Source organism: Acartia tonsa, chromosome 5, assembly GCF_053477335.1.
Source record: "Acartia tonsa isolate MP-2025a chromosome 5, ASM5347733v1, whole genome shotgun sequence".
In the NCBI taxonomy this organism is placed as follows: Eukaryota; Metazoa; Arthropoda; class Copepoda; order Calanoida; family Acartiidae; genus Acartia; species Acartia tonsa.
The window spans coordinates 26977802-26992310 of NC_137264.1; the positions used below are offsets into that span (position 1 = coordinate 26977802).

The 14509-nt window shown below is 31.4% G+C and overlaps 1 protein-coding gene across 6 annotated transcripts in view; it reads left to right on the forward strand.

Moving 5' to 3' along the window:
* The window catches only part of Pi3K68D (phosphatidylinositol-4-phosphate 3-kinase catalytic subunit Pi3K68D), a 91266-nt gene extending 79314 nt beyond the window's left edge, over positions 1–11952 (forward strand). For 3 of the 6 annotated variants that reach the window (XM_080161031.1, XM_080161034.1, XM_080161035.1), the window contains 17 exons: positions 179–282; positions 822–934; positions 1019–1059; positions 1484–1602; positions 1961–2051; positions 3614–3729; positions 4180–4271; positions 5091–5157; positions 5317–5437; positions 5582–5685; positions 5778–5850; positions 6341–6452; positions 6739–6886; positions 7406–7511; positions 10371–10437; positions 10964–11048; positions 11189–11417. In XM_080161031.1, coding sequence (XP_080017157.1) covers positions 179–282; positions 822–934; positions 1019–1059; positions 1484–1602; positions 1961–2051; positions 3614–3729; positions 4180–4271; positions 5091–5157; positions 5317–5437; positions 5582–5685; positions 5778–5850; positions 6341–6452; positions 6739–6886; positions 7406–7511; positions 10371–10437; positions 10964–11048; positions 11189–11210 — 1581 coding nt within the window. In that variant the 3' untranslated portion in view covers positions 11211–11417. Of the gene's footprint in view, positions 1–178; positions 283–821; positions 935–1018; positions 1060–1483; positions 1603–1960; positions 2052–2905; positions 3730–4179; positions 4272–5090; positions 5158–5316; positions 5438–5581; positions 5686–5777; positions 5851–6340; positions 6453–6738; positions 6887–7405; positions 7512–10370; positions 10438–10963; positions 11049–11134; positions 11160–11188; positions 11418–11930 lie in introns of those variants that run through there. The other 3 variants (XM_080161033.1, XM_080161032.1, XM_080161036.1) reach the window with 3 other exon arrangements.
* Positions 11953–14509: the final 2557 nt, after the last annotated feature.

Below are 14509 nucleotides of genomic sequence, written 5' to 3' on the forward strand. Positions count from 1 at the left end.
TTTTCTCTCCAAGTGTTTATTTAAGACAATTAGATTTGTAATGGAAATATTCACATAAAATATTCATATAAAATAGCAAGCTTATGCCTCGGAACGTTTTAAACATACGGATTTTCTAAATTATAAAGCAGCTTATATTAGCTACAAAATGCTGTTTTGAAAGCTTTTTTCATTACAGACACGGGAAGAATTGTTGGGTATGTGCGAGTTAGATATTATGTCTTTCTATGCTAGACCTGTACAAGAAAAGGAAATTCTTTGGGAGAAAAGAATGTATTTGAGGTAAGAAATTAACTCTAATAGTAGAAACGTTCTTAAGATGTTTACATAAGGTTAAATTTGAATGGTAAACCTCCACAATCAACATGTGGTAAAAATGTATTTACAAAGTGATGCATTAGGTGCTGCTAGGTCATTTTATTCATTGTACAGATTGGCAGACAATTCTCGGTTTAAAGATTTATACATTTCCTTTGATGTCGCTGAACTTTATAAGGTAGCAGAGAAAATGCAGGATCTCGCTGTCATTTTTTTTTCATTTTATAAGTGGGGTTTAGAATTGAATTTTATATGGGGTGTAGGACCCTTCCCTGAGTTTTATATGGTTGTGGGATAAATGTCATAAAACGCGCAAAATTGAGATTTGAAAAGTACGTTTCCCTCTGGTCTGGTGTATGACTGCAAATTCCTGCATTTTATCTGCGCATTTTATTGTTTTCTTTCATCTCAACGATTTTTAGCAGCGATGCTATCTATAATTCAAATTGCCAGTTTTCATTTAAAAATACTACCTAGTCTTGTTGAAATTATACTTAAAATAGGAATACAGTTGGAGCTCTACCAAAAGTGTTGCTATCTGTGCAAAGCTGGAATCCTGAAACATTGAAAACACTGTATGGACTTCTGGAGTCATGGCCTAAACCTGATCTTGGAGGTTATACTTTTTACATTCACAATATTTTTGCAAAAAAACTATTTTGATTATATACCATAAATGTACCATTCATATTTTTTTTAGATGTTTTACAGCTTTTCCTTCCAACATTCGCCGACTCACAGGTATACAAAAATATGTAAATTTCCAAACTATGGTGCATATTAAAGCATTTAATATTAACTGCTTTGACGTGTTTTTATAATTTAAAGGCTGGTCACCTGAACATTTAAGCTTGGTGGGTCATCTAAATATTTTGCTAAATGTTTATCAGGGGTAGCCAGTCTGACCAACAATTCTACAAAAAATCACGAAATCTTATGGGGTATCCTGTGATATAATTTGTTTTTGTCATATCAGTGAAGAGGGTTGGGAAAGAAGGGGAGGAAAAGTGGAAGGGGGTTGTGGGGAATTTTCCTTTAGAGTTGTTTGTCAGAATATCATTCCTTTGTCCCTGATGTATATAGAATAGTTTAGAATTTAATATTAATAAAAACTTTGTTTGTTTCACCGATGATTTGAGAAGAAAAAAATGTTATTTGTTCATAGGTACGATCCAAGGCAGTTAACTGGCTGTCAGAAGAATCCACAGATTCCTTGCTGGACTATCTTCCTCAGTTGGTCGAGGCTATCAAACATGAAACTTGGATCAAATCTGCTTTAATTGAGTAAGTTTGACTTCGATCTTTTTCCTTCGCCAGTATGTCATTTCCGGGACATTCAATATTTTTATGTGTGAAAGAAGTGGTGCATTTATTTAGGTATAAAATAATATGGAAGCCAATAATTTTTAATGGCTGAACTGGAGCTGGCCTGGAAAGGCCTATCATTTATTATTTAGAAAAGCAATTTTTCAATTTTGTGTAGGAAGCGTAGGTCTTCTACATTTTTGCGCTCTACCCTTTTCAGATTATTTATTAAAGGCAATAAAGTTGTCGGATATTTTAACAATAATATGGTTTTTTAAAGTTTGTACCTATATTTCTATTGAGTTTTTTTGTGTTTAAATGTTACATTTATATGCAGGTTTCTATTAGAAAGATGTCTAAGTTCTCCCATGCTTTCTCACAGTCTCTACTGGATTCTTAATCAAGCTCTTCCTGGAGTTTCTCCTCAGGTTACAACTTTTTACACATATTACATAATATTTTTTTTCTTACAAACACGTCCTTTTATTGTCGACGAGTTCGAGTCTAGGCCAAAACCCGGTGGTAACTAAGTATAGATTTTAAAAATATTTTAAATAGTTAAGTGTAGCTTCGTAGGTCTAAACAACAACTGAATTAATTCTACATATTGAAAAAAAATCGGGATTTCTGCTGATTTTAAGTGACAGGTACTTTAGTATCTATTTAGGCAGTCCCAAAGAAGATAAAGCATAGAATAGAATCCAGGTAGAAGATTCTGCCTGGCTAGCCTGAAATAAATTGCAACTTGTGAAAGGCCAAAAAGGTCTTCTGGCTTCTTTCTAGTAAAATCACATGATTTCAGAAATCATCCAGATATATTATTAAAATAATAAAAAAAATTTGGCCATATACAATGAAATAAAATTATTATTTCAGTTTGTTCAAACTGGTTAATTGTACATTTCAAGTTGGTATTAAGTTTTCTATTGCGCAATTGCAACTTTTCTTTAATTTTCCAAGAAATATTTCAGGTTTTCAATTCTATATTTTATCTTCTTTGATTAGTCCCACCAAAATTAGCTGAGTTCAAGAAACATTTATTCCGATTTAATTCAAATGTTGGCTAGTGCTGACAAAATTTTGAGAATATATTCAAATTTTAAGAACCTTTTATTTTAGAAAGAGCTCTTGAAAATAGTCTAATTTGGTCTTTGTTCAGAATGTATAATTTAGTTATGTTAACATTTATATTTACCTTGCAAATCACAAATTATAAGTTTAATAAAAAAACATAAACTAACTATTATTGTAAATATTATTGACCTTAACTTATCCAATACAGGCCTTGCATTCTGGATTCTATATAAAGGTATTAAAGCATGTACGTACAACCAATGTTTTTGTCTGTTTGGTAAACAATTTTATTAATAGGGATGATCATTTTCATCTTAGCATAAAATGTGTTGTTGAATTATGTTTTCAATAAATACGTTTTTGTTTAGTTTACAGGCTGGTTATTTTATCACCATTTATTACACTTTGTGAGCAATTCTCTACTCTCTTTTGAAAATTTCCTTTAGTTCTTAGTTGTTTCTTATTTTTCTGCATGTCATTTTTAGCACTTTGACTTTTACGAAGCATTTAACAAATATAATATATTTTGCCCATTTTTATTTCCTTTATTTTTGCCTAGTTTTAATTCCTTTTTTTTGTACTTTAAGCAAAACCTTTTATACTATGTACTAGTTCTGACACTTAAGCGTAAACAGCAAACAAGTTTTCTTTTGGGATATAGTTTTCTTATGTTAATGGTCAACTTATATAAAATATGCATATTTTTTCTTTAAATATGAAGAAAACTACATCCTAAAAGGAAACTTTTTGCCAAATAACCAATCCTCTCTCTCCTAAGACAAAGCCTATGCTCCCTGTTTACGCAAAAGTGTCAGACTTACCCCCCCCCCCCCCCCCTTCCTTGTATGTATAGTACAAATTGTTTTATTTTGCACCGTCAATTGTTTTTGTCCAATAAATGGTTACTTGTTATTAGAACACAGATTGCGAGGAAGACAGGGAGGATGATATAATATTATCAAGATATAAAAGAAGACTTCAGCTCATTCTTAGAACTTTGTTTGTAATCTCGGGAGAAGCTTTGAGGAAAAGGTATTTTGATTGCGGCTACGTTCCGAAAGGCCTCTTTGGGTACTGGGAATTCATAGACAATTTTTTTCTAGAGGCCATTTCTCTTGGAAGTTATAATCCTTACCTTGACATCTAAAATGATTTACAGAAAAGGAGAAACTTATCGATAATCAATAAATTGCTATTATTAGACAAACATAAAATTACTTACACATTGAAGGATTTAAATAGTTAAACTCTTCCTTGCGTTAAAAACTAAAAGATTTATCTACAAAATGGCTTATGAAGAATGATGTTTAAGAACGTGAATATTAATCAAAGGGAGCTATGCTTGAACGAGAGCAAATGATTTCATGCACATTTTAGCAGTAGTGTTTTCTTTAATTGTCATTTCTCTTATTATTGGAAGGATCCCTTGCTCTCTTTCTTGTGTAGTCACTTTAGCATCAATTTAAATTTATTTTATATTAGGTTTTTTGCTGAACAAATATTGATGAAAGAATTGAATCAGGCTGCTGCAGCTGTTAAGAATACTAAAGACAGTGCTAAACAAAATATTCTAGGTAATTTCTTTAACTCGTGTAGTATTATTAGAAATGCATTGATTCCATTTCTAGGGATGATTTCTCATGGTTTATAGGTATGTGGTATATCCTGTTAATTTATACTGGGATTTAACATTTATTTCGAGAGATAAAATTTTGTACATTTATTTCTAGGCCCCTATAAGTAACTTTTTAGGTCATCAGAAGAATTATATTCGAAAAAGTTTATTTTGATTATCACGTCTACTATACATTCAGTATTTTAAGTATTAAGAGGGGGGGAAGTTTTGACACATTTGCGTAAACAGTGAGTATAGGCTTTATCTTTGGGTTGAGAGGATAGGTTATTAAAGATAAAATCATTCTTATATGATGAAATTTCCCAAGTTTTAAGATTTTTTGGATAGGCCTCCAGGTTCAGGAGCTGTAGGCCTCCAGCTGGTCTCTGAACAGGTAAAAATAAAAATATTTTTTTAGAGAGATAGAGGTCAACTTATTAAACAAAATATGCATCTTTTTTGTTGAAATATGTAAATAATATTTAAAAATATGCATATTTTGTTATAAAAATGACCTCTAACTTTTCAAAAAAAAATTTTATTTCGGTTTTTACCTATCCAGAGACCACCTGGAGGCCTGCAGCTCCTGAACCTGGAGGCCTATCCAAAAAATCTTAAAACTTGGGAAAATTTATCAAATAAGAATGATTTTATCTCTAATAACCTATCCTCTCAGTCCAAAGATGAGGCATATACTCACTGTTTACGCAAATGTGTCAAAACTTCCCCCCCTCTTAATCGTTAAACCCTTTTGGTAAGAAATACTATTTCTTTATAGTACGACACATGGAAAATGTTCATCATATGTTGAAAACTACTCCCTCATTGGTTCCTCTATCCGCCAGGTATGCAAATATAGTTTTAATTTTAACTTTCCTGTGAAGTGTAAATTTCGTAGGTATTTCTAATAAGAAAAATCTTAATTGACTCAAATTAACATTTATTTAACAATTTGCTTCTTAATTCACAAAAATAGAATTTAATAATAAATTTTTGTTTTTTAGTATGACCGCAAATGGTATCGACGTAAAGAACTGCCAGTACTTTAACTCAAATACCTTCCCTCTTAAAGTTGTTCTCAATAGTGCGGAAAAAGACGATGGAATCATTCAGATTATTTATAAGGTAAAAGTTTTGGTTAAAACAAAATATGGTTTTCTTGAATTCAAGTCTCTAAGCCTAAAATATCTGTATAAGACAATCCCCTACATCACCACAAAGATGTAATGATATATGTACCTATAAAGATTATTCTTGAATATTTTGCAGGTAGGAGATGACCTACGTCAGGACCAGTTGACCCTCCAGATGATTAGGTTAATGGATGGATTATGGCTCAAAAACTCTCTAGACCTCAGAATTGTTTCATTTAGGTAAAGTATTTTAATTTTTTTGAAAGGATTTTTAATACTTTTATAATTGAAGTTTTAGCTGTCAATATATAATGTTTTTTTTTTGTTTTTAGTTGTGTTCCCACTGGATTTAGATCTGGAATGGTTGAATATGTTGAAGGAGCTAAAACTCTTCGAGAAATACAGGTCATTATCCTTATAAGATAAAAAACATTGATGTGTAATTATATTCCGCACAAGATTAATTATTCCCCGGCTGCAAAAATACCTATTTCACTTTTTAAACACAAAATTTGTCTTCCAAGAAGGGAAAAAAATAAAAATCGATGAAGTAGCTAAGAGCCTTCTCCTCTAAATGCATTTAGTTAATTCAAGATTTCTTCTTTATTTGATAATATGCAGTATATACATATATGGCCCTATGAAAACAATCTTATTTTTTATTTATTCCCCCCACACATTTTTTATTTCCCATCCTGCCCTTAGCAGGGAATCCCATGCAAATATACTCCCTTGAAGTTATAATAATATGGTATCATTTTAGAACTTATTTTTCTATTTATAATGGATTTATTTTCTATACTTGTTTCCCCTAACATAACTTCATGGATAGTTTTAACGGTAAAAAAGAATCATTTTAAGATGTAAATGAATGTCTGTATGTCCTTTATGTTAGGTGGCAGACGCTGGTGTTACAGGAACATTCAGATCAGAGACATTAAATGAATGGTTACAGAAGCATAATCCAAGTCAACTTCAGTTTAACAGAGCAGTAAGCAACTTTACAAGTAAGTCAAATTAAAATTAAATTAATCTTAAATTAATTTATTGAAAAGGAAATGAACAGTGAACACTGTAGATTTTGATTATTATTTTATAGAAGTTTTCTATTGCGTGTTAAGGCCGTTTTTAGTCTTTTCTTAACTATTATTGGTTTATGCTTAATTCATGATTTTCGTAGCAAACAATTTATCCAAAGTGGTTAGTATTATGTTGCTAGAAACCTATCCTGGCTTGTCTTTTATTGTATTGATTAACAATTTTGATATATTCATACATATCTGTTATTTTAAGGATCTTGTGCTGGGTACAGTGTGGTCACATACGTTCTTGGTATTGGGGACAGACATAATGATAACATCATGCTGAAAACAAGCGGTCATTTGTTCCATATTGATTATGGAAAATTTCTAGGAGATGCTCAGAAGTTCGGTAATATTAAGTAAGTATGAATTTTTTAAAGTAGGGCTTTTCTAAAATTAGGGTCGGTCCGTACCTTCGTCACTCCGTCCGTCCGTAACGAATAGCTCTTGTCGTTAATTTAGACATGTTTGATGACAGTGCAGTGTAACGCGCTCAATCACGTAGAGTAACCAACACCCATCAGACAACCAATTCTTTGATAGCAACTAACTATTTTATGTCGCGCATCTGACATAGCAGCAGTAGGAACCATTTTATCTATGACGCGGTGTCGGTCCGTCGGACCGAGATTCGAACCTGTCATATTCTCGGCGACGAGCGGATACAATAAGTGTTAAGCCGCGGTCGCGGTAAATTAATTTAGACATGTTACAATTGCCCTATCAATTCCTCACCACGTTAACAGTGTAACAAATTCGCATTCAATTTGTTTAAACATACAAATTTATGTTCTGTTCTTTCTGACACTTATGTTAATGTTCGTCTGTCCTAATGTCTGATAATGACATACCTTAGTTATTTTTATTTATTTTCTAAGGAGAGATAGAGCACCCTTTGTTCTCACACCTGACATGGTTTATGTTATAAATGGAGGCAAAGGATCCACTGAAAGATTTCATAAATTCGTGGAATTATGCTGTGAGGTTAGTTTATTATATAACTAGCGGCTACGCCCCTAGAGGCCTCCAGTGGCACTTAAAATGTTTTTTTTTGTTCATGTCTATCTACGATACCTACCAATGTTTCGCTCAGAAGTCTCTCAAATATTTAAAAAAAACATTCGATTTTTTATGATTTCTCATAGGAGGGTGGTGGTACCCTCCCCCAAAATAGTTATTAACCTTCCCGAGACCTATGAGAAGTTACCCTGTTGAGGAGAACCCGATCGGTTCAGCGGTTAGTGAGATCCTTCGGTAAAACACACAAACAGATAGACATCCTGATACTTTAGTTCTAGGATAAGGTTTGTTTGAAATAAAAATAAGCCAGAAAACATTTTTTTACCCATATTAGGTATTCAAAGGAAATTTGAGAATAATGATCATTTAATACTTATATTTGCGGGAACTTTTGTTTAATGAAATCTTCCAATTTTTAACATTTACAAAACAGCCTGCTTTATTGCATCAAGATCCATGACAGATCTATATATGAAACTAGAGTTGGCTCGATATAACTATCTCCCAATTGGCTAGTTTTCTATATGCATATCTATTTCTCAATAAATCTATTTTCCTCTCCCGGCATTACTATCTTAAAGAAAGTAAATGTTTAATAATTTAAATGATTTAAAAAAAAAAATTTTAAATCATATTTTTTTTACCTTACCATCGCCAAAGGTTAATATGATTACAATTTTAGTTTAATATTTGAACACACAAAGTGTCGCCACTATCGAATTCTTTTAAAACAGAGTTTTCTTAAATTTATTATATTATAAATTTAAATTTTCTTTTTTATGATTAGAAATTAAATACTTCAGTATAATGTTAATAGCAACATGAAATGAAAAAAATGAATTATTTTTAATAAAGTAAAAAAATGGGTCATATCGTTCTGGGCAATGAGAGTTAATTATGGATTATTGGAGCACTATGAGTTTTAAAAATATATTCCTTGGAAAACTTGAGCTCGATTATAGACATTTATTTCCTATATAGATCTGACATGGATCTTGAAGCAATTAAGCAGGCCGTTTTGTACATGATAAAAATTGGAAGATTTCAATAAATAAAAGTTATTGCAAATATACTTAGTAACTAAAAGTCTATATATGAGCCCAAATTTTCCAAGCGATAAATGTTTAAAACTCATGGTGCTCCAATAATCCGTAATAAACTCTCATTGATCAGAACGATAAGACCCATTATTTTACTGTATGAAGAATAAATTCATTTTTCTTATTTCAAGTTGCTATTTGAATTACATTGAAGTATTAAATTTCTATCCATAAAACAGAAAATTTAAAGGGGGGGGGGGGATGTGGTGACTTGTGCCACGACATACCAGCAATTTTATTTTGGATTCTACTCCCTTAGTTTTAGAGATAATTGGGTAAAATCTTTTGGGCTGGGTCACTAATTACCCCAAGTTTTGGTATCTTTAAAAAAAACGGCGGCGGGACCACCGCTTCTGCCGTTCACCGCCATTTTCCGCCACCGCCAAAATTTTTTTTTATTGCATTTCTCGCCGAATTAGGCAATTTGGAATCATTTGAGACCATGTTATTTTTTTCAAAAATTTTTCCCCTTATAACCAACCCTGCGGGGGGTCATTTTTTTCAAATTCTCATTTAAGATATATCTTATCTGTGCTTTAAAAAAAAAAAATTTATTGCATTTCTCGCCGAATTAGGCAATTTGGAATCCTTTGAGACATGTTATTTTTTTCAAATTCTCATTTATCAAGATGTATCTTAAATTCAGTGCTTCTCTTGTGCTTTGAAAGATATTGAAACAAAATCTTTTTAGGTAGGTCAGTAAAAAATATTTGAACAAAAAATGGCGGCGGTACTGCCGCTCCCACCGTTTTCCGCCCCCGCCAAATAAAATTTTTTTATTGCATTTCTCGCCGAATTAGGCAATTTGGAACCATTTGAGACCATGTTGTTTTTTTCAAAAAATTTTCCCTTTACAAGCCAAACGGCGGTCCCCCGCAGGGTTGGTTATAAGGGGAAAATTTTTTGTAAAAAATAACATGGTCTCAAATGATTCCAAATTGCCTAATTCGGCGAGAAATGCAATAAAAAAAAATTGGCGGCGTCAGCGGAAAATGGCGGTGGACGGCGGGAGCGGCGGTACCGTCACCATTTTTTATTCAAATATTTTTTACTGACCTACCTAAAACGATTTTGTTTCAATATCTTGTAAAGCTTAGGAGAGGCACTGAATGTAAGATATACCTTGATAAACGAAAATTTGAAAAAAATAACATGGTCTCAAATGATTCCAAATTGCCTAATTCGGAGAGAAATGCAATAAAAAAATTTTTTTTGGCGGCGGCAGTGAACGGTGGGAGCGGCAGTCCCGCCGCCGTTTTTTTTTAAAGATACCAAAACTTAGGGTAATTAGTGACCCAGCCCAAAAGATTTTACCCAATTATCTCTAAAACTAAGGGAGTAGCATCCAAAATAAAATTGCTGGTATGTCGTGGCACGAGTCACCACATTTCCCCCCCCCCCCCCTTTATAATATAGAAAATAAAAAAATTTAGTTTTAAAATAATTTAATACTAGCGATATGTGCGTAATGTGGTCAGATATTGAACTAAAATTTAACAGAAAACTAAACATTTTAACTCTTTCAGGACGATAATTTGAAATAAAAAAAATATTAAGATCCTAAAATAGTTAAAAGAAAGAAATCGTCAGGGAGAAGATAATGAAAGAATAGGGTTAATAGTCGGAATTAAGATTATCAAAAGAAAGTAAATAAAACATTGAATAAACCTAGCCAATAGCGAGATAATTATATCGAGCCCAACTCTAGTAAAAAATATTTCAGGCTTTTAATATTCTGCGAAGACAAGGCACATTAATACTCACTCTTTTTGCTCTTATGGCATCTTCAGGTATGACGTTTTTTTAATACGGAAAGTGTTCTCTTTAAAGCTTAGGATTTGTATGTGTATATTTATGTCATGCATGTTTTATATACAAAAATGTGCCTATGGTTTATTGATAGAATTTTACGGTTTTCACAGTGCAGTTACATTTTAAAGTCAAATACTTTGATTTCAAAAATCTGTTTCATTACGTAAAATGTTTGAAATGTATTTTTCATTAAAAAAATTAGTGGGACACACTTTCCTCTTCAGACCCTCCTTAAAAATTTAAAGTTCAAATTACATATTAATTTAATATTTAACATTTTGAGAATTGCCTTTCCATTCAATAGCCTTTTAATAATAATATTTTTAAATTTATTTTTACGCTTATTTGATATTTATGTTTGGTTAGCCCAGGTATTCATGAGGACCAGTGTCCCTTAGGGATATTGCTCAACAAGAGATAGAAACCAGTTTTGTAATAAAACAAACAATGGAGTTCAGGAATTCTGTGGTCAGATATAGGAATAATATCTTTTGAATTGCTAAGGTATACCCGGAGTGACTAAGGATGCTGTCAATTATGTCCAGGACAGGCTCCTATTGGATCTTTCAGAAGATGAAGCCGCGGCAAGGTCAGAAAAATTACTGAAAAATAATGTATCGTATCGTCGTATAGACAGTTTTCTATGAATAATAAAAAAATATGGATCTACTGCAGTTCATGGTAAAATATTGCTGGTAACGAATGCTTCCTGTTTCATGGCAATGTTAGAAGATTCCTGGATCCAGCATAACAAGAAATATTTCTGGAGCCACCAATATTTAACTTTCCTGGTTGCCAGCAATTTATGCATATTCTTGGCCACTGCCATGTTTGAAATATTCCTGTTAAAAAGCAATTTTTCCCTTTTTAATTCCAATTTCCCTTTTATTACATTTACCCCACAATTAGAGGTTGATAAGATTCACACAACTCAAAAGTGGCTATTTTGGCATGTTTGTCTGATATGGTGGGGGGTGGGAGGGTAGTGGTGTTTCTCTGTTTTTATTGAGGGTGTTAGGAAATGCTAAAAATATTGCTACGCTCTGCTACAATTCACAGTATATTAAAAACCTTAAACTGAACAAATGTAAATAATGAATTAGAGAGGGGGCCACTGAGACAAATATCATAAAAATTCCTTATTTCTGATTTTTATCAACATTTAATAATACAACGTTTACGTAGGTGTAAAAAGTAACAATATAAAAGTAGTCAGGAAAAACTTTAAGGTTAATAGGTCTTGGGAAGGTTTTTAACTATTTTGGTTGATAACCTCCACTAGATATTATTATATTATAATTTTTTGGTTTATCGGTTAGCAAGATCCCTCTGTGTACAAAGACAGTCAAACACACACAAAAGCGGTCACCCTGTTACTTATAAATAAGTATAAAACTCATTATGTAATTGTAACTCACTTTTCCTAAATATTTTACTTTAAATTATAATCCTTCGCTACTTTATATTGTAGATTATAGCAGTTGCGCCCCTAGCATCATGAGGCTCCATTTTAAATTAATAGAAAGGGGGCAGAAAATAGCCTAAAACCATCATGGGACCTTGTGAAGCTTCTCTAAAATGAAGAACTCAATCGAATCAGTGGTTAGTGAGATCTTAATTGAGAAAAAAAAACAAATATTGCTATATTGTCAACCTTGCTTGCTTGAGTTTACAAAGCATAAAAAGAAGGGAAGATAATTTGAATTTAAACTGTTTTTAACCTATTTTTTAATCATATATCATAAATATACTATGACACCAGTAGAATCAGACTGCAGAGCCCAAATTTGAATTAAGTCCCCAATAAACTTTTTTGGGGGGATTTAAAAATTAATTTTATATGTTGCTGTGATCATTTTTGACGGGAGCAAAGGCAACTTTTAGTTTGGGGTTAAATTTTTTCTTACAGAACAATTTTATAGGATTCAGTTTATATCAATACAATAATAAAAAAAACTCTACTCTGTTTGATGGAAATATTTTTTTTTCTAAAACAATTAACTTCAGTGAAAAATTTGACATAATACAATAAAACACACAATGCTGAAGTCAAACCAATAAGATTTCTTGTTTCATCTCAATTATTTATAATTTCCGAAAGAGTGTTTTCACAAAGTGACTTATTTACAATGTAGTTAAATAATTTTTATTTAATTAAAATGAAAAGAATGAAAACTATACACGTAAAAGATGCATACTTTTTAAAAATATTAAAAAAAAATATGTTTGAATAATCTTATTTTATATCATATTTGTATATGTGTCAAAAATAATTTTGTTGTATTGCATAAACATTTGTTGACATCTTGTCATGTTGACATCAAATTTAACCCTTTACAGCCAATTTTTTGTGTTTAAAATAGGTGAAAAAACACAAACATGTTTTACATAAATTGATTGATATAAATATTATTATTTTAATAGGAATTACTGTATTGTATATATTGTGGAACTGTGATAAATTTATTTTATAATATTCAACTATTTACATAATAAATTGCAGATAAATAGGTACTTGTTTTCTAATTAGTGTTTTTAGACTTATTTAATTTGTCATTGAAGTTAAGTATATGGAAAGACTTGAACTCGATTTTTCTTAACAATAGCACAGTGTATGTGTTAAATACAACTACATATAAGACGCCCCATAAATGTTATGTTCACAGCTCAGGTTGCACAGGTAATTACTTCAAAAAGTAAGGAGTATGGAAAGTCTTGAACTTGGATTTTGCACAATGTAAACTGCGAATCAAAAAAAGGCAAGTTAGAATTTTCAGAATATCAGTTTTATCATTCATTTAGAATGATTTTACTGTAAATATGAAATGTAGATGCATCTTTTGGTTACAAGTTTCCACTGTTATTTTTAGTAGCGAAGCTACTCTATAATTCACTTTGTCCGTCCGTAACGCTATGGGGGAAATGGAATTAACTCAGCTCCTATAGAAGATAAAATGCTGAAGTTTTTTGACAACATTCCCATCATTAAGGAGCACAATTGAGTATAAAACATCATCGGCGGTCGGACCGATTTTAAGCATGTTTTAGGCTATTTTTATATTTTTTACATTTTTCTCCATATCTTCAGTGTTTATGGTCCGATTTTCAAAATTTTTTCAGTTACAGATATCAAAATAAAATTTCCCGTTGTTTAAAGAAACAACCATGAAGGCCAGACTGCCTTTTTAGCAGGTTTTAGGCTATTTTTATATTTTTCACATTTTTCTCCATATCTTCAGTGTTTATGGTCCGATTTTCAAAATTTTTTCAGTTATAGATATCAAAATTAAATTTTTCGTCTTTTAAAGAGAACAACCATGACAGCAAGACTGCCTTTTTAGCAGGTTTTAGGCAGTTTTTTTTTTAATTTTTAACATTTTTCTCCATATCTTCAGTGTTTATAGTCCGATTTTCAAATTTTTTTTCAGTTATAGATATCAAAATTAAATTTCCCGTCTTTTAAAGAAAATAACCATGACGGCCAGACTGCCATTTTGGCAGGTTTTAGGCTATTTTTATTTATTTAACACTTTTTTCCATATATTCAGTGTATATGGTCCGATTTTCCAAATTTTTAAAGTTAAGGATATAAAAATTATTTTTTTTGTCGTTTTAAGAAAACAACCATGGCGGCCAGACTGCCTTTAATCAGGTTTTTGGCTATTTTTATATGTTTTACATATTTCCCCATATCTTTAATAAAATTTACTTTGACCATCGTCATCATACAAAATAAAACAAGGTTTCATGTTTGTTTTATCCTATAAATCTATTCTTGAATTTAGTAAAAACCTTTTAAATCTACCTGTACGTATTCCCATTAACGATTTTTTTTGCTTCGCTACTTATGGATGTTGTCTTCCTTGTTTTATTAATCAGCACCAATGAAGCACAAGATCTCAAAAACAGCATTTGGGGGAAATGAACCAAAAAGATATGCAAATCCAAAGCAATGGAAAAACGATTTTTGGCACTTGTCTCCTCTTTTAAAGATTGATTCTGATAAATTAACCATTTTTTTGCTGAAATTTCTTGTATTTTTTTTGATGA